Genomic DNA, 20,799 nt, shown 5'->3' on the forward strand with positions numbered 1-20,799 from the left:
TGATTACTTCATGTCATGAAGTAGCCTGGGTGTTCCCATCCTGCCTTGCGCGGTGATTTCGTTCACGCTGCTAAGACAGTCTGGAAACTAACACACAAATTTTCGCCTGATGTTGGTGACCAATCACAGAACATGGGAGAAAGCAAGACCATGATGAGCTATGCACAGACGCATTTGATAGACATCCGTGGCGCCCAATGAACGGATCTGGGCATTTTTTCAAATGAAAATGAACGTCTGGTTGCCAGACCACAGAAGTGGTAGGCGCTAGCCAGGCTAGTCATGAAGCACAATTGCTGGTCATGCAGAATGTTGAAGACATAAAATACCACACACTGCTTAATCAGAGTAGCGTGTTCAGTAACCTAACAGTGTCTTTGCTGTCCCGTGAAATGTTTGTGTTATGAATGAAGGTTGACCTCAGAGGTCATGGACCCACGGTAGCCTAATCCTTAGTAAACAAGAGAATGAGATGACACCTTTTTGGATTTAGTTCTGTTCAGAGACAATTGCAGCAACCCAACCCAGTCCCAGCCAATATCCCCCCTCATCACTAATGTTTTTGTTGGAAGACAAGTAGGAACACCTTATTCACCAACAGCTCAAGGCTTGTACCAGTACTTGCCTATTCCCCCTCATCACTAATGATTTTGTTGGAAGACAAGTAGGAACACCTTATTCGCCAACAGCTCAAGGCTTGTACCAGTACTTGCCACTAATGATTTTGTTGGAAGACAATTATTGGGCCCATTCGATCTTCATATTAATCAGGTAATAATGTTCGCAGCAGCAACATTGTTGCCATAGCCAATGCACAGATTGGCCTATTTAATGCAGCTGTCAACTGACAAGGCGGCCAGTGCCAATATTATCACTGATTTTTACACAATTTAATTTGTATGTTGTGTGATACACAGCCGTTCTAACAACAGCAGAGCCATAATTACCAACTGTCCGAAAATGGGAAGGCAAGGGGTGGAGACATTGAGCCAGTGCAGGAGAGACTTGTGGCAGCTATAAATAGGCTAAACTTTCAGTCAACTCCTCACAGCCAAGTTTATTCCCGCCATTATTATTATAATAGTGTGGTGTTCTACACACAGATATATTGCTTTAATAGTTTTTGCCATTTTGATTGGTAATAAGATAGTGGAGGTCTCTGATTGGTCTGTTCTTATAAGTATAAATGAGTATCCGCCTACTGGGGTGCTCTCTAGCTCTTGAAACTGCCATGTTGGCTAGTGATATATAGTGATGTGTTAAATAAAAGATACTTATTCTTCGAGCTGCTCTACTATTCCAGTTGTCTGCTTAAACAATTACAATAATACTTTATTAGTGTGCAATACACGACAAATAGTGTTATTAATACAATAGTGTCCTCTTATCTATGCTTAAGTTTCACAGATCCCCCAAAACAATTTACCTACAGGGTTTTCAGACAGTGCAAACAGCTGCCCCATGCAATTAAGGAGACAGCAGTGCTAATGTAGTAGCCTAAATTGCCTATTAGCATTTTCATAAATAAGCATTGCTAGGTAGGCAACGTTAAGGCCTAGATACACCACCCAGACTCGAGCCAACTCCCGACTCCCGACGTTGGCGTCGCCTGGCGTTGGCTGAGATCAGCCGACGACAAACTGCGAAACACACCGCTGCGACGTCAACCGACCCTGCCACTGCTTAAACTTTGTGCACCTGCGCAAACACTTCCTGGGATAGCACCAGGGGCGCTAGGGTGGCTAGTCTCTTTAGCAGCACATAAACAAAGCACACAAATTTCACACGTGTCCGATGTCCGCTAGCCAAGAAAGTATCTTGTTGTAGTAGTAGGCTAGTAGTAGCAAAACTAGCAAGTGCTAGACTAGAAAACAAAGCAAGCCATTTCGTTTTGCAACCAACACGGACAACTAGCCTACTAGTAAACAAAACAAACCAAACCAGCGTGTGCTACACTATAGCAAACAAAGCAAGCCAAGGGGTAGCCATTTTGAGGTGCAGAAACCAACATCCTGCACAACCAATCAAAGTAGGCCTACCTAGGGTGACCAGACGTCCGGTTTTACTGGGACAGTCCCGATTTTGCGTGGCATGTCCCGAGTCCCGACAAAAGCCTGTCGGGACGCTAATATGTCCCGGGTTTCACCAACTACTATTAAAGTGTGGTTTTATTATAGCCCGATCACTACCTAAACCCATGTAGAAACTAGCATTTAAGCGTCCGACGTAGCCTATGATTTCGATAATGTGTGTGCGTGTGTCCGTCCATCGCAACGGTCTGCATAATCTTTGCAGTCAACGTTACATTGTTTCAATGCTTCGTTTTGATATAGCAGGTTACGCTACGACAATGCTAAAGAGAATGTCATCGTTCTCAACCTATTAATCCGTGAGCCAGAAGGGTTGTGTTTTAGGAATAGTGCAGGCCATTATCTCTGACTGAAAGTGCAGAGAAATGTATGTGTTATAGTTACAAGTTACCCTGTTTAAAATGTTAGTATGTTAGATAGTAGTGTAACTATTTGAATCACTTTATCTGAGTAACGTAACTAATTACTTTTTGATTACTTTTCAGATTTTTTAATGATATATATAGTCCCCAATCCATGAGAAGATTTCGGCCTAGGTCTCCGGGCTGCCTAGCAGTTCGGAACAAGCGCACAAGGCAGCATGGGCATTCCCAGGCTATATTGAGCCCCTTTTAATATATGAATTAGCATCACATTTTTTATGAGATAATGTAATGATAACCACCACAAGGTCAGACTTCAAGACAAATTTGACTGATAAATCAATTTGAGTTGAAATACAGATAGGTCACAGCCTTTTTTTTCTTTATCGTAACACGTTTAAAACTGAAATTCAGATCGCTGCATGCACAGGCAGGCGTGTACGCTTATGGCGCTGTAGACGTGATAGAGCCTATCAGAAGGTCCCGTATCAAACTATGGCTGTGGAGGGAAACAGTTATTTTTACGTACAATATTCTTTGCAAGGTTTTGCTGACAATATTGAGATGTAATTCAAATTGTAATTTTGAAAAAATTCAAATACCTGTAATATATTACTGTTACATTTATTTTGTAATTAAATTACATAACGCAATTACATGTAATTCGTTACTCCCCAACACGGTTCACCTCTGGGGCCATGATTTTCCTATTGCAGAATTCTGCATTGGGTGTTGTTCTTTTTCTTTCTTTCTTTCTTTCTTTCTTTTTTTAGAAATGCATACAAAAAATATAGTTTGACCTTCAGACCCTTTTCTGAGGCCATGGATTTACTGCTGATTGTTTCCTTGGGTGCTATTATAGGCTAATAACAAAAGCCTCTAAAAATCCATGTTCTTTAGGATGTAGAAGCTGAAACCAGCCTGTTACTTCAAGACATTCCGTCCATGGAATGTTAGAACCCTGGCTGGTTTGTTGGTCGTGCTTCATGTTGCAGCAAGTCATTGACCCCTGTTCCACCAGCTGGAGATCCATGTCCACACAACCTGCAGAGGCCATCTCAATGTATGAACCCATGTCTGTACAACAGTTCTTTGGTCTGTGATAGAGGAAAAGCAAAGACAAACCAAATTAATTGTTTGTGTGTCCTGCCCTGTCCACAAACAGCAGACTAAAAGTGTCCCCTAATGTTTGCCCACCCTTTGAAACTGTGTCGACGTTGACATTTTCAGCCCTGTTGTTGATTGTCCTTGGTGCATGATGAAGATCTGGGTCGCCACCTCCTTCAAATGGAAGAATTCAAAACAAGAGTCAGAGATGGATATAAGACAACTGACCTCATCTGAACAAACGTCAATCTCTGTAAGGTGTGAGATAGCAAAAACCCTGTCCACCAATAAGTCTTTCTCATGGGAGACCCTCCTTTGTAGAACAGAGTGTATGCTGCCCTCATATCTCTTAGTGCCCCGTTGTAGAACATTTGCAATTGTTTTTTAGAGCTTCTCTTCTCTTTTACTGTATATTCAGGCGCAGAAATATATATCTCAATCTCTTGAATTTCCCCTTGAGGATCAATAAAATATCTATCTATCTATCTATCTACGTATCTATCTATCTATCTATCTACAGTATCTATCTATCTAACAGAAACCGTAATGAGGACTATCACAGGCCTGAGGGGGGAGATGTGGACAGGGCGAACCACTTATCACTTCTACAACAGGTTCACCTGCCCAGCTCCAGCAGCACTGGTCTGTCCACCCACAGTTGACCCAGACACTGCTTACTTGCTTGCCTGCCCAACCCACATCTCCCCCCTCACTCTCAGTGCAACGCTCACACCCACCATCAAAGGCTGATGCACCCCTCCCCCACAAGGTGACCACAGACAGTGCAGCTACCAGATACCAGCCACCCGCCACAGAGGAGATGGTGGTGGGTTTCCGTAGGTGGTCTAACCTGCTCTGCTGCCAGTCTCCATTGAGGGGGTTAATGTGGAGGTGGTAAACACTTACAAGTATCTGGGTATACACCTGAACAATAAACTGGTCAGGTAACACTGAAACACTCTACAAGAAAGGGCTGAGCCAGCGGTAGTTCCTGAACAGGCCGTGGTCCTTTAATGTCTGCAGCTTCTCTTGGATGTTTTACACTGCAAAGAAACATCTACTCAAATCTAACTAGTGTTATTAATCTGATATCAAGATAAAAAAAACTAGTTGGTATTGTTTGCAGTATAGAGACTTACCTATGCTTTCTTGTGAAATCATTTGACGTGATTTAGGAAAAGATGGACATCTCTACCTGAAAACAACCAAATCTGTCTGCCAGTTTGTTTAATAAATTTGTCTTGATAAGACCCCTTAAAATAAGTCAAAGTCTTCTTAAATTAGGTCAAAATGATATTTCACATGACAATACACTAACCTTACGTTTCCCTCAGCACTGATGATGACTGACGACTGTTGGCATTAGATTCTTGCACTGAGTTCCCCATCAATGGATTGAGAGAAAGTGAACACACTACTCTCTCTCTCTCTCTCTCTCTCTCTCTCTCTCTCTCTCTCACACACACTCTCTCTCGCTCTGTCCAACACACACACACACACACACACACACACACACACACACACATATATATACATAACAGACTAAAAGTACATCCTGATGTTTACTCACCTGTTGAAACTGTGCTAACGTCGATCTTTTCAGACTTGTTGTTTCTGACCATCGGCGCATGACAAATATCTGGGTCGCCACCTCCTTCTAACGGGACAAGAGTCAGACAAAACAATAAGAGTCAGAGATGAATATCAGACGAGTAAAAGACCAGTTGCAGTTTGCCAGCTTCTTATTCCCTCGGTGCAGGGTCAGAAAACATCAGACTTACCATTGATCACTCTGGCTGTAATTTCTCTTGCTTTGTTGCCTTCCACAACAGCTTCACTCCTAACTAAAAACAATTAGAATATTTAGAGTATAATTTGACCCCTTGACCCCCAACATCCAACATGGACATAATCTCATCCCTATATTACCCCCACCCCAGACAACCAAAGGTTGGTTTTGAAGATCATCTACCTGCTTCAGTGACGTCAGTCTCATCTGGACAAGATTTGCTGTGCTGTGAGAATTATGTTCATAAAATTATATTTATGTTAATAATTGATGGATTTAATATTTACATGACCTGGATTAAGAGACTGACAGGTCATACTTACTTGCTTACAATAACTTCACTGATCACATTTTTTCACTCTCTAGGATCACTCTCAGAAGTAAACATTTGATTTTTACCTGTCTATGAGTTGTGTCAGTGTTGATAATGCCATCAACTTGGTTTTCAATTATTTGTGGAGCATGTGTTATTTTGGTAAAACCTGATGCTCCTGTTGGGAAAAGGGAACAAATACACAAAAAGAGACATGTAACATCTCTATCTCAGGACTGTTTTATAGATTGTGTGGTTTGTATATTTACCAATGTATGTTATGCTCTCTGGATAAGTTTATGTATATATTATATATATACAGTACCTGTGGTGTTCATTTGGCATTGAAGATCCTTTCCTATCGAATTGTTAATAATAATAGGATGGTTAACACATTCTCCAGGCCCGGCTGATATATTGAAACTGCGTCCTAAAACACATAGACAGAAAGAAAAACACACAATATGTCAATAGAACAATAGATTCAATAAAAATATTTTATGTATTAACTCTGGCATATTTCTTTAATGGGAAATGGCATATGACATAAATAGGATAATCACACTTACCTGGCGGATATCGTTGTCTAGCCATTTCTTCAGTGATCACAGACTATATAAATGAGATAACAAATTATTGCACATGATCATACCAATAAGGAAGATGTACAAATAATAAAAGACCTTTAGGATAAAATATTGCAATCAGGTTTACAAAACTAGTGACAGACAGTGTTGCACAACACTTCACACACATCAACTAAATAGTCCCCTAATATTTTTTTATCTTAAAATGTCATTTCCATTAATCATTTTGATGGAACGTAAACTCTTAAAAGGGAGAATGGCACTCTGAGAAGATGTTAACGCTTGTAAATTTACCATAGAAAGTTGCTGTTTGGTTTAGAAACATGACCACCGAAATCAAATGGAGAAGAGCTGCTAGACTGTAGTACAAGTAGATAGGCTATTACAGGAATTCAGAGCTCTTTTTTTGCAGACTGATGTCGGTGCATTCCATCTATATTGTATCGGAGTTATGCTATAGTTATATAGTTTGTTGCAAAGATGCATACTTAGTTCATGCATTATTGCGCCTCTCAACTGTAGGGGGACCCAGAGAGCACATTTTCTCGAGGATTCTCATTTAGGTTGGAGCATTAATTCAGGTTTTTTTGTGTGCTGCCCAGTTGTTGCCATTTATATAAAAGTGATGGTTTACAGTCTTTGCAATGAAAAGTGCATAGACACAATATGGATGCAGGGTCAGGCTGGGGCAGCAGGTTTCAGGGAATATCTTGTGTGTTGTTATACTTTTGTTTATTTTACTGTAATTGAACAGTGCCGGTACTCATTTGTTCATAGCTGAAGTCTATTGACACCTTTTGCAAGTACTAAGTTTTTGAATTGCAATGTGTAGCCAATAAACAAGCATCATTCTTCAGTTACTTCTAATGAAACATGCAAATGAAACAGGTTCTCATTACATACAGATAGAACAGGTTCTCATCACAAACAAACAGATTCAGATATATTCTTTGCTCTTACCGCTGCAAATGTTTTGCTCCACGGGGTAAGAAACTGTCTGGTCCTCTCTAAACAACAGATGTCAAAACTTCGACTCGTGTGACAGAGACAACTTTCTCTGAATATTTTAACTGTCTATTTTATCTTAAGGTTGATTTAAGTCACAGATGTTTTTAAGGCTGTATCTATTGTTTATGGATAGCAGTCACTCACCAAATGGAAGTATATGGTGCTTTCCGCTCCTGAACTGGAAAGAGGAAGTCTTGAGCGCATGCGTAGATGTGTTGTCAGGATATGTATAGTGTGTGTGTGTGTGTGTGTGTGTGTGTGTGAATGAGAAAGAGAGAGAGAGAGAGATAGAGAGAGCCTGTTTGATGTAAAAGCACACGCCCTTCCATCTGTGGTTGGTTTCATTGTTTTCTTTCATTCCAGGTCAACAGGTTTAACATGTGTTCATGATTTGATGACAATAGAATAAAATACTTTTACACGTAGTCCATAAACTACTTTTAAAGTTAGTCCATGAACTAAAAGGCACCCGAAACCCAACATGATATATTACAGGGTTGGAACTACATTTGTGTTCTATACTTCATGCAGATTCCTGTGCAGGTGAATCTGAAGTTATACATCTACTGCATCAATGACTGATCATGTACTCTACCGGTCCAAAGTTTGGGGTCACTTTCAAATTTCTATTCCACTCCATTATAGACAGAATACCAGCTGAGATCAGTTGCATACATTTTTCTTTTTTATTATTATTATTATTTAAATTGTTAGTTCATTCTATCTATAATGGAGTGGAATGGAAATTTCACTCCATTGAACAGGAATGGAAAGTGACCTAAAACTTTAAATTCATGATTGTCTGCCTGGAAAAGAAGCATACAGCACTTGAGGTACTTTCATTTTTATTTGCATTTCATAATATATATATTTTTATTTGACAATCACACAAGTATTCAATGTAAAATATATATCACTTCTTAAAAAACACTCACACTTCATGTCTCTGTTATCTCAGTAATATATCATTGTGGTCATTTTACGTTGTGAATCAAAGGAAATCAGTCTAAATAACATATGACGTAATTATATCTCATACAGCCTCCCAGCCTCTTCCCTACGACATTGGCTTCTTCTAAAAGTTACAATTGGAATCTATTGGTTATCAGCCCGCATACATGCACAGAGATCTTGGTGTTGATCACCAAGGCTGGAGGAAAAACAAACTGTGCGTTGATGAAGTTGTTATTAGAACACCAATCCCTTTTCGAAAATAAAATGTGAAATGAGAAGTGAAAATGAGATGCAAATACACTCTTTGATTTTCAGATCTAGAGGCACTGATAGGTTTGCAAAATAGTTGGCTGGTATCAGATGTCCCTCGGTTATTGTCCCAGTCATATTTCTAAACATCCCTATCAAATGAAGGCGGAGACAGTTCATTGTTGTGGCTCACACCTTGAGGCAGGTTACAACGTCACATCAGCTTGAGAACAAGTTCAGCACCTGGGCCATGTAGACCTTGATGTTGTTGAAGAACGCCGTGCACACGGCAGACTGAGGGTCACCCACCATGCAGTAGAGCGCCATCCCACCAACACTGATCACCAAGACAACCAGACACAGGAGACGGAGGGGGAGCCGGGAGTCTGCAGGGAAAACCCACACGTTTATGATAAGGTGGCCTCTGTTCAGGTGCATTTTCAATTTTCAAATGTCAATCTAATTTCACAGATAGAGCGGCAAAACATTGCACATGTCTCATGGCGCTTTACAGAGTGTCAAACTTTCAGAGAGAGCCCATGATAACAGGGGGGAAACTCCCTAGATTTGGAGATACATATAGGAAGAAACCTTGGACAGATCCACAACTCAAGGACCAGTACAGTAAGGTCATTTAGTGTCAAGCATTTTCTAGCACAATGGCTACTGTATTTTGGCACGATGAAAGAACATTAATGCCAGCAGTTTTCTAAACATCAATAGGCTACCAATTCATCAAATTATGCCGCTAGTGTATACGATCCAGTCTAAAAAGTTCTGGTCTCAGCCCATCTCTCTATCTCCCGCTTGCTTCTCTATTCCACCCACTCTTCGTTGTCCTATATTTGAATAAAGGCTAAAATCTCACACACATACACACACACACACACACACAGATGTACTTGACGGTTGCCCACCCTCTGAAAGTACTTGAGCATCGATCTTGTCACACTTCTTTGTGACTGTGACTGTCGGTTCATGATGAATATTAGGGTTGCCAGGCCCTCCTAATGAGAGAAGAGACAAAAAAAAAAAAGCCAGAGATGAATATCACCAAAACAGAACAAACATCAACCTTTGAAATTGGAGAGAGAAAAAGTGATTGCTTCAGTGGGCGATGAAGTAAAATTCCAGAATCAGGCACTCATCAGGATCAAAAAGAATGCATGTCAAAAACGAGAAGAGATCCGAGGCACTCCGATATATTCAGTAAAAGTCCTTTATTAACCTTTGCCATGTGTGAGTTAGCAAAATTCCACTTCTTCACATGCCCCCTTCACTACTCATCTCCTCCACCAGCAACCAGGAGCACCAGACTTACTATGAGTCAATCCAGCCCTTATTTCTTTGGCTTCTTTGGCTTTCACAACTGCTTTGTTTACGACTGAAAAACAGAATATTTCAAATATAATTTATCATTTTCGCCACATGTTTACCATATGGGTTTTCATGAGAAGCAGTAAAACAAATGCCCTTACTTGGCATGGTTGCAGTCCCTTCAGAAACTCAGTATCTAAAATATCAACTAGGAAACAGAGAGATACAGTTAGCTTACTGTATAACCACACTCGCGCAACATAAACATACGATCTAACTAAAATTGATGTCTACTAAATTTTGTCATCGCTAAGTGTGGTATTTGAAAACCCAACATAGCCAACAACTAAAACATATTTTTGACATATGTTTTTGCCTTAGCCTATATCTTCCTATTACCTTTCACCAATTCATATATTTGAGGAAGAACATTAATTTATGTACTATACATTCTTCAATCACAAAGAACATTGGTGTCCTAAGATGATTTTATATTCCTCTTTTTAGTCAACTTTAGCATGGGTTCAAATACATGTTCTCCCCATTGTGTGTGTGTGTGTGTGTGTGTGTGTGTGTGTGTGTGTGTGTGTGTGTATGTGTGTGTGTGTGTGTGTGTGTGTGTGTGTGTGTGTGTGTGTGTGTGTGTGTGTGTTTGTGTGTGTGTGTGTTCGTGTGACTGTGGCCCAAATACATATGCTCTCCACTGTACTTCCACTCCTGCATGTGTACTCTCACACACAGTAAATATTTAGCACATGTAATTGTTACAATTTCTGTTTATAATGAAAAAAATAAAATAAAATAAAATAAAACAGAAAAAAAGATGCATACATAGATCTGAAAGATCTTGGCATACTGATCTGTATGAAACGATGCGCAGCCTTCAAGATTCCCATTTAGCTAGAGAATTAGTTCATTTAGCTTAGAGAATTAGTTCATAGAGAATTAGTTCAGAGTATCTGTGTGCTGCCCAATTGATACAAAAGTGATGGTTTACAGTCTTTGCGATAAAAAGTGCATATCTGGGGCAAAATATTTCAGGAAATATCTTGTGTGTTGTTATTTTGGGTAACACTTTAGTTTAGGGTGTCACTGTTACAGTGTACCTAATTAGGTACAGTGGCACAACCTGTGTAACAACATGTACTATCAGGTAATATTGTACTTGCATTATGTATTTGTGGATACCTACATATAGTTATTACATTGTAATACTGAGTGCTTTTACAAAACTTTGCCAATTTGCCTACATTTTTCATCAGAGGCAAAAGGCTGACCTGAGACCTGCTGGGGTAAATCTGGTCATGAAAGATTTAATATACAAACCATTTTTAGCTCCAGTCAAGGGGTCATTGTCTTCAGACATGTAACAGCTGTGCTACTACAACCTTGTTACGGGTTATTGCCACTGTATCAAAGAGTAATAAGTGTGTAGGCTACCAACACAGTTGATAAATGTAACAGCTGCACTCCTACACCTTTGTTACTCTTTGATACTGTGGAATAAACCTGTTAAGTGTACCAGTTGACTACTTGCATGCACATACTGTATGACATGTATGTTGTGTCTTTGATGTCTTGGAACATGTCTGCCCTTACCCTATGTATCAACTGTGTTGGTACACACTTATTACTCTTTGAAACAGTGGAATAGATAGATAGATAGATAGATAGATAGATAGATAGATAGATAGATACTTTATTGATCCCCAAGGGGAAATTCAAGGTCCCAGCAGCTTAAAGGAATAGTTCGGAATTTTAGACATAGGAGCCTCATTTCCAACTTTACCGAGGTGATATAGGTCGGTGGAGACCGTTTTTATCTCGTTTAGCCCCTTCCTTCAGTTGCAGCGTCCCCCTTTGCTAACACTGGTTTTGAGCTAACACATTTCTACGGTAACATCAGTCTGACATCAACAACAGTCTTACTCACTCCACCGCACACCCGAGACAAGTCAATTAAATCGTCGGACAATCGATATACATGTCCGTGTTGATAGAATAATTTTAGAAATAAAACTAACCTTGCAACTCAATGATTTATTACATTTTGAGGGACTAGTTTCTCAATATCAATCCGCCACTGCCATACAGGGAACAAAGTAGGCTATTGCAATGCGATGCAAGGTTCGTTTTATTTCTAACATGGTTCTATCAACACTAGGCATGTGCATCGATAGTCTGACGTTAAAATGTATTTGTTTCGGGTGTTCTGTGGAGTGTTTTCAGTGGCAGGCTGGATGTTACCGTTGACTTGCGTTATCTTGGCACCAGATTAGCACGAGATGAACGCTGCAACTCATAGGAAGGGCAGAAATTCACCGAAAATGGTCTTCACCGACCTATAGGCCTATCACCCAGACTGAGTTGGAAATGAGGTCCTATGTCCAAAATTCCGAACTATTGCTTTAAGACACCACACACAACATACAGTACAATGTAAACAATGTAAACAATGTAAACAGGAAAATTAAAAAGCAAATCAACAAATCAACATGACTAAAGGAGCAGTAGAATACTCTAGATAAGGTATGCATGAATGTACTGAGGATTGGTACTGTGATCCAGTCTGAGGTGTGTGTCAAGTTGGTAGTGCAAATAAGTCCAACAGTGCAACAGTGCAAGATTAAATTCTAGTGACCAGCAATAAATATTGTAATGTATTCTACTTTTAGTTCAGTATTAACAATGTTAGTGTAGTACCTTATCTGGCCAGTAGGGTCTGATGTGTTCATATAAGTGATGTTAGACGGAAATGCTTCAGTCTGAAGCTGCATCATTAAACCACCGTTTAGCCCTGGCGAGATAACTCTCCCTCGTCAGAGCTAGGTGGCTTTGCAGCCTTGTTGTAATGCCAAATACTTAATAGTAAAGCGTTCAACTTTGGATTCCTGTCGTGTCATCATTACCCTTGCCTCGGAGACTGTGAGTAACCTACGACATAACCCACTGATTGATGTCAAGACGGAGTGCTAAACTAGCCTGTCAGCTAACTAGTATATCCAGCAGACATTTAATACTTAAACAAAAGTAAAGACACGACACTGGTGTCAGAAGTGCAAGTAGCCGTCAGCATTGAAGCAGACTAAGAAATACAACGACAACTGTGCTTCAGAGTCCTTTATTCAAAATTCCGGACTGTGCTATTTTACCATTTGAAGAGAGGGAACGAGAACTAGCCGCTGCCTAGCAACGATAAGCAGAAGGGTTTCCCGGTCTAGCTCTACGTCTTTTGCAACAGTGTATCTTCCCAGCTGCACGGATAAGATCGCTACAGAGAAGAACGCTGCTGTTTGGAAGAGGAAAATAATATGGACATAGAGGAAAACAGCTCATAGACTGTTGACATGGACTAATTTCGTAACATAGTGTTATACATTGATTACATAGAGAAATTATTTTAGTGGAAAATATTACAATTTCAAGGAAATCGATAAAAAAAAGAAAATAAAAAAAAAAAAAGAAAAGAAAGCACTGGGAGCTCTTAATTACAAGATTGACTGCATTGACCAAGATACTTAAATCACCTCTTAAACAACATTAACAACTTTAAATAGATAACAAGAAAATACAACAATTCAACAAACATGTCTGAAGAACAGCAGAATGATGCTGGAGGCGCTGGAGGCGCTACAGCCTCAGCGGTAGAGGAGCCTCCACCGTGGCTGCGATTGGTGTTGGAGCAGCAAGCCAAACACCTTCTGGAATTCCTATCTGTGTTAGCCCCACATCTGAAGGCCAGCAGTGACACACCCACGGAGCTGGAAACAACCACTTCACAACTCTCACAAAGCCTAAACCCAGGTCAGGCTACACGAAGTCGCAGACCAGAGGCCGAGCGAGGAGGCTTTTCCCGCCATGGATTACAAGAGCACCGCTCATCTGAGCACTCATCTGTGCGAACATCATCTGCCACACCCATGGATACTCCGGACACTGCAAACTCGTTCACGGCTGAGTTGGAGGTTATTCAGCAACGGGCTCGGAGTGCAGGCCCCTCATGGATGGCGTCTGATTCAGGACCTGAGGACAGGGCCAGAGGCATGGAGAGAGGACGACAGCGCCTCACAGCTGCCAACCCCCGAGCATATGGCCCCAGTCCGGCACATCCCGATGGAGGTCGAGTCACCACATATGATGGTCCTAGGCCAAAAATGGCAACGTATGAAGGGAAGGAGGACTGGGAGTCATTCTTGTTGCCTTTTGAGAGATTAGCTCGGAAATATGAATGGAACGGTGCTGAAAGAGTTGACAGGCTGCATGAATGCCTTCGCGGTCCTGCCATGCGCTATGTATGTTCACTCCCGGAGCACATCAGAGAGGACTACTCGCTGCTTAAAGAACACCTGACTCAACGATTCGGTCAACACGACCCTCCAACAACTGTTCGCAGAAAACTTGGAGAGCTGCGACAATCAAAAGAGTCTTCAGCCGAGTTTGCAGAGGAGGTAAGGCGCCTAATAACCCTGGCCTATCCTGGAGTGGAAATGCCATTGCAAGACCAATTAGCTGCAGATGCCTTTCTTAAAGGTTTAAAAAATCAGAAATTAGCCTATGAGGTGATGAACAAGGATCCATGCACACTAGCGGATGCTCAGAAGTTAGTGGAGGTACATGAACACAATTATAAGGCTACTGTGGGGCGAGAGCTGGACCTGAAAGGTAGGACAAGGCGGGTGTCCTGGGCTGATGATGATGATGACGTAGCACTGCTATCTCGTCGTGTTCAAAGTCCAACCTATGTCACAGCTGATCAGTTTAAAGGACTCATTGAAAAAGTTGAGCAAATGCAGTTGACAATTAACCGTTTGCCGCCAGTCATGAGTGACCGAAGAGAGCAGAGGTACTCAGACCATCCCCCAGGAAGAGAACATAGTCCAAGCCGTGACAGAGGCCGCGGGCAGCCGCAGCAACTGCCTCAGCCTGAAAGTAGAGCACGGGCCAACTCTGCAAGTCCTCCCAGGGGCACCAAAGGGCTTTGCTATCAGTGTGGGGAGGCGGGGCACTTCAGGAGAGATTGTTCTAGGTCACCCAGCCCGTCAGCTCTCCACAAGACAACAGGCGAGCGTGAAGCAGTTCGTGAGCGGGCCCACTCCCCAACGCCGACTATCAGTCGTGCCACTAACCGAGGGCCAAGCCTCTACATAGCACTGAAGGTCAATAACATTCCAGTCCAAGCTGTAGTGGACACAGGAGCTGAGGCAACCATTCTATCTGAAGGGCTTTACAAGCAACTCTATGGAGGTGAGCAGCTAGCCCTTGAGAAGGCAGTTCTTCACAATGCAGAGTCCAACAGTGAAATGTCAGCCATGAGTGGATTGCAAGTGGTCTTCCAGATAGGAACCCACACATTCGAATGGGATGTTTATGTGGCCCCAATTCATGATTGTCTTCTTTTGGGCCTGGATTTCCTCAGAGCTGCGAATGTCACAATTCAGGCTACCGGCCGTGTGTTCATTGAAGGAGAGCCAATCCCTGCAAAGATCATTGGAGGGGAGGGGTCAGACTACTCTGTTGCCCGTGTGCTGTTGGAAAAAGACATAACCCTGCCACCAGAGTGTGAATGTGTGAAGTTTACATATGAGTTTGAACTTGAAATTATACTGAAGGGACTCAGTATTCTTGGAGGGGGGCTGTGTAATGTATTCTACTTTTAGTTCAGTATTAACAATGTTAGTGTAGTACCTTATCTGGCCAGTAGGGTCTGATGTGTTCATATAAGTGATGTTAGACGGAAATGCTTCAGTCTGAAGCTGCATCATTAAACCACCGTTTAGCCCTGGCGAGATAACTCTCCCTCGTCAGAGCTAGGTGGCTTTGCAGCCTTGTTGTAATGCCAAATACTTAATAGTAAAGCGTTCAACTTTGGATTCCTGTCGTGTCATCATTACCCTTGCCTCGGAGACTGTGAGTAACCTACGACATAACCCACTGATTGATGTCAAGACGGAGTGCTAAACTAGCCTGTCAGCTAACTAGTATATCCAGCAGACATTTAATACTTAAACAAAAGTAAAGACACGACAATATGTACAGTACAAAATGTAAGCATAGTAATAATAATAACAGTACTAGTATAAATATATGGACAATTAAAATAAACTTAACATAGTAATAATATAAGAGTTAGACATGAGGGTAGACATGTAAGCCATGCCATGTAAGTGTATAAGAGGGTGGAGGTGCAGATATACTATGCATAGAAGTCCAACTCTCCTTTTCCCTTCAGTGAAGCATTGTACAGTTGTATGGCCCTGGGTACAAATGACTTCCTCAGTCTTTCTGTTGTGCATGTCATGGAGTGTAGTCTCCAGCTGATCAAGCTCTTCTGCTGTATGATAGTGCTGTAGAGTGGATGACAGTCATTGTCCAGGATGCTGTGTAGCTTGTTCAGGGTCCTTTTGTCTGATACTGAAGTGATGCACTCCAGATCAGCTCCCACAACAGAGCCAGCCTTCCTTACCAGCCTGTCTAGTCGCCCAGCATCCCTCTTCCTAGTGCTTCCTCCCCAGCATGCCACAGCATAGAAGAGGACGCTGGCAACAACAGACTGGTAAAACATCCAGAGGAGCTTGCTGCAGACATTGAAGGAGCGCAGCCTCCTCAGGAAGTACAGCCTGCTCTGCCCTTTCTTGTATATTGCTTCAGTGTTGACTGACCAGTCCAGTTTATCGTCCAGATGTACGCCCAGGTACTTGTATGTGTTCACCACCTCCACATTGACCTCCTCAATGGTGACTGGCAGCAGAGCAGGCTTGGACCTCCTGAAATCTACCACCATTTCCTTGGTCTTGGTCGTGTTGAGTTGTAGGTGGTTGAGTCTGCACCATTGCATAAAGTCCTCCACCAGGCTCCTGTATTCCTCCTCCTGCCCATCCCTGATACATCCCACAATTGCAGTATCGTCTGAAAACTTCTGCATGTGGCATGACTCCGTGTTGTAGCAGAAGTCAGACGTGTAAAGGGTGAACAGGACTGGAGAGAGCACCGTTCCCTGTGGAGCACCTGTGCTGCTGATTACAGTGTTGGAGAGGCAGTCCTTCAGTATGACAAACTGTGGCCGCTCTGTCAGGTAGTCTGCAATCCAGGATACTAGATGAGCATCCACACCCATCTGCAGGAGCTTGTCACTCAATCTGGGGGGTTGGATGGTGTTAAAAGCACTAGAGAAGTCAAAGAACATGATTCTCACAGCACTTTTCCCCTTGTCCAGGTGAGAGTGTGTCCTGTGTAGGAGGTATGAGATTGCATCGTCGCCCACTTTCTAGGATCTAGTGCATGGCGCACCTGTGGCCTAAGTATCCCCAGAACCAGTCTCTCCAGGGTCTTCATCAGGTGTGATGTGAGAGCAACTGGCCTGAAGTCATTCAGCTCACGTGGATGTGGTTTCTTGGGGACGGGGATAAGACATGATGTCTTCCACAGTGTTGGGACTCTCCCGAGACGTAGACTTTGGTTGAAGATATGCTCCAGTGGCTCTCCCAGTTCAGCAGCACAGGCCTTGAGCAGTCTTGGACACAGTCCGTCAGGTCCGGCTGCTTTCCTGGGATGGAGTTTCTTCAGCTGTCCTCTAACTTGATCTGCCGTTGTGATGAGGGGGGAGGGGAGGGGAGGGGGTGAGGGGTTACCATGGTCATGGTCACCCTGGGGGGAGGGGAGGAGGGGACGTGCTGCACTGGGGGTGAGGGGGGAGGTGTGAGTTGGGCAGTTAAGCCAGCAAGAGCAGTGTCCGTAGTTGATGGTGCTGGTGATGTTGATGGTGGTGATGGTGATGGTGGACGGCCATTGTCCACTGAAGCAGTTGATGGTGCTGGTGATGGTGATGGTGGACGACCATTGTCCACTGAAGCAGGGCAATCAAACCTGTTGTAAAACTGGTTTAGCTGGTTCGCCCTGTCCAGATCGCCCTCCACAGAGCTGCTGCTTTTCCTAAGTCCAGTGATGGTCTTCATTCCATCCCAGACCTCCTTCATGTTGTTCTCCTGCAGCTTCTGTTCTACCTTCTTCCTGTAATCCTCCTTGGCCTCTTTCAGCCTGACTTTGAGCTCCCCCTGCACTTGCCTCAGCTCTGCCTGGTTCCCCTCTTTGAACGCCATCTTTTTCCTATTTAGAAGGGCCTTGACATTGCTGGTTATCCAAGGCTTGTTGTTTGGAAAGCAGCGCACAGTTCTTGTGGGAACAACAACATCCATACAGAAGTTCAGGTAGTCAGTCATGCAATGTGTGGCCTCCTCCAAATCACCATTCTGTAGTACATTCCAGTCAGTGGACTCAAAAACCCGTATCAAGGTTGTAGCAGCACAGCTGTTACATGTACACTGAAGACAATGACTCCTTGACTGGAGCTAAGAATGGTTTGTATATCAAATCTTTCATGACCAGATTTACCCCATCCAGCAGGTCTCGGGTCAGCCCTTTGCCTCTGATGAAAAATGTAGGCAAATTGGCAAAGTTTTGTAAAAGCACTCAGTATTACAATGTAACAACTGACTGGATCTGCTCCTAGCTACTTCAGTTCTTTGATCAAGATGTACATTCCCAACCGCCCATTGCGATCTTCTGAGGAGCGTCTGTTATGTCGACAAACCATTCATGCTAGGTCAAACTGTAGATCCTATTCTTCAGTGGTTCCGTGTTGGTGGAATGAGTTGCCCAGTGCTCTCCGTTCCAGCAACAGTTTTGGATCTTTCAAGAGGGGTCTTAAGGCATATTTGTTTAATATGGACTTAGTCTTTTGAGCGTTTGTTATGTGTTATGGTTTGTATAATAGTATTGTTTTGTTATAATTTGTCCATTGTTAGAATTTGACATTTATTCTGCTATTGTCCTTAAATTTAGCCTTACCATGCTATAGTTATTGTTATTATATAATTAACTAAGTGACTTATTTGATTGCTATTCTCATTTCATTGTTTTATTTCTCATTAGGTTAGTGCTTAATTGATTGTTTTATTGATAATATTGCTATTCTCCCTTTTTGTAATTGTTCACTGTTATTTAATTTGTAATGTTATTTATTTGTATGTCGCTTTGGACAAAGGAGTCTGCTAAATAACCATAACCATAACCAACCATAACCATAACCATGTAGGTACCCACAAATACATAATGCAAGTACAATGATAGTACCTGATAGTAGGCTACATGTTGTTATACAGGTTGTTCCACACTGTACCTAATTATAGGTACACTGTAACAGCGACACCCTAAACTGAAGTGTTACCTTATTTTGTTTATTCTACTGTAAATGAACAGTGCCAGTACACTTGTAATTCAAAATATTCGGAAATCCAGCGTTAATAGGCTTCATGGCAGTGAATGTATGTGTACTGTATAGCACTGTTCATTTGCCAGAGTGCAGTACAGAGTAGATATGCACCTTTTCATGTCACATCACATACAGACAGAGCAGACTCTCATATACAGATTATTCTTATCATATACAGATGATTCATATCACATGCAGATGATTTTAATCACATACAGATTAATGATACACAGATGGTTATCATCATACAGATAAAGCTGTTTCTCATATGCAGACAGATTCAGATACAGATTCTTATCATTCTCCCCGGCAACTCTCTCAACAGGTATTAAAACTTTGAGTCATACGACTAAGACTACTTTCTCTGAACATTTTAATTTTCTTAAGGTTCATTTTGTTGATAACACGCAATACTGATTTTTTGAAAGTATTTCAAAGTCACTCACCGAATTGAAGTTCTTAACAGGAAAGAGGAAGTCTTTCTGTGTATGCCTAGACTAACGCATGCGCAGACAGATGTCTTTTCCTTTTTTTATTTTAAAGAAAAATGGTTGTAAATAGTTCATTCAAAGTAAGGCAGTGAAGGTAAACTATACTGTAAGCACGACGCTGTCTGTTGTGTAGTTTTAGAGAACCACTATGGAGATCTGGGGGTAGATGGAGGCTCTGCTTACAGTCTTTGTGCACGGAATTTGTGTGTGTGTGTGTGTGTGTGTGTGTGTGTGGTTGTGGGTGTGTGGATGTGGGTGGGTGTGTTATTGAGACAGGATATGTCTAACTAGTGTGTTTGTGTGTGTGTGTGTGTGTGTGTGTGTGTGTGTGTGTGTGTGTGTGTGAGAGAGAGAGAGAGAGAGAGAGAGAGAGAGAGAGAGAGAGAGAGAGAGAGAGAAAAGTGCACACTTCCATTTGTAGCTGGTTTAATTGTTTTCTTATATGAACAGGTTGGTCATGATATGATGACACAACAGCATGACATACTTTTACAATTCAACATGAAAATCTGGAAGGCACCCGAAACACCAACATGATATATGAATGGGCTGGGGCTGCATTCATATTGCCTGTGATGGCTACCACATGTAACCTGCGTTATGTTGTGGTACTAAGTTTCAGGATTTGACAAAGAGATTTTCCGGCAGAGTCCTCAGTCAGTCAGGATTCTTTCAGAGAGCTTTATTAACGGCACCGGAGACATACACGCGGGAGCGGCCCAACGCAGTCTGACAATACAGAGAAAAAGCTTTTTACCTCTAGAGAAACAAACTCACAGGGAGGCCTCGAAGCATGCCACAGATGTTAGACGCAAATCATCATGCCTTTGCCTACGTGGCAAATGCATACCATTACCACACACAAGGACAGAAGAACAAAATGAGAAAACTAACACCACTCTCTTAGACCCTAATGGTTCCAAGCACACTTAAAGAAGTTACATGAAATAAAAGAGAATACATGGACAGAAAAGAAGAATACATGACAGTTAAAATGTTATTCCTACAGTGTGGAACCACCGCGGTCCAGCCCTGCACACGCCCGGACTCGAACCCGCGAAACAGCAGCACCTCGGATCGGGAGTCGAGCGCGCTAACAATCCAGCTAAAAGCCCAGGCTAGCTTTCATGCCAGCAGCGCTCTTGACGCTCGACAAGCACAGCTAACTAGCTGGCATTCGTTACACACATCCATTAACACTTGATGCAGATTCATGTGCAAGTAATTCAGTGGCTCGTCTGACAGTCACTATTAAGTACATATG

At 42.2% G+C, this 20,799-nt stretch overlaps 1 protein-coding gene across 1 annotated transcript; it reads right to left on the reverse strand.

Annotated features, from left to right (window-relative positions):
* Window positions 1-8,084: 8,084 nt before the first annotated feature.
* Window positions 8,085-19,551, reverse strand: LOC134072647 (consortin-like). Its single transcript, XM_062529438.1, has 5 exons — window positions 19,491-19,551; window positions 9,938-9,984; window positions 9,781-9,843; window positions 9,377-9,466; window positions 8,085-8,845 (listed from the first exon to the last, which is right to left on the reverse strand). The coding sequence occupies exons 2-5, from the start codon at window positions 9,942-9,944 to the stop codon at window positions 8,679-8,681; spliced, it is 327 nt and encodes a 108-aa protein (XP_062385422.1). The 5' UTR covers window positions 9,945-9,984; window positions 19,491-19,551; the 3' UTR covers window positions 8,085-8,678.
* Window positions 19,552-20,799: the final 1,248 nt, after the last annotated feature.

Source organism: Sardina pilchardus, chromosome 24 (genome assembly GCF_963854185.1).
Source record: "Sardina pilchardus chromosome 24, fSarPil1.1, whole genome shotgun sequence".
Taxonomy (NCBI): Eukaryota; Metazoa; Chordata; class Actinopteri; order Clupeiformes; family Clupeidae; genus Sardina; species Sardina pilchardus.

Excerpts from the sequence above, each read along its gene's own strand:
- LOC134072647 (XM_062529438.1), bottom strand. Across the intron at positions 9,467-9,780 it reads AAGGGCTGGATTGACTCATA|GAGGGCCTGGCAACCCTAAT; the intron begins GTAAGTCTGGTG and ends TTCTCTCATTAG. Across the intron at positions 8,846-9,376 it reads TGCTCAAGTACTTTCAGAGG|ACTCCCGGCTCCCCCTCCGT; the intron begins GTGGGCAACCGT and ends TTTTCCCTGCAG.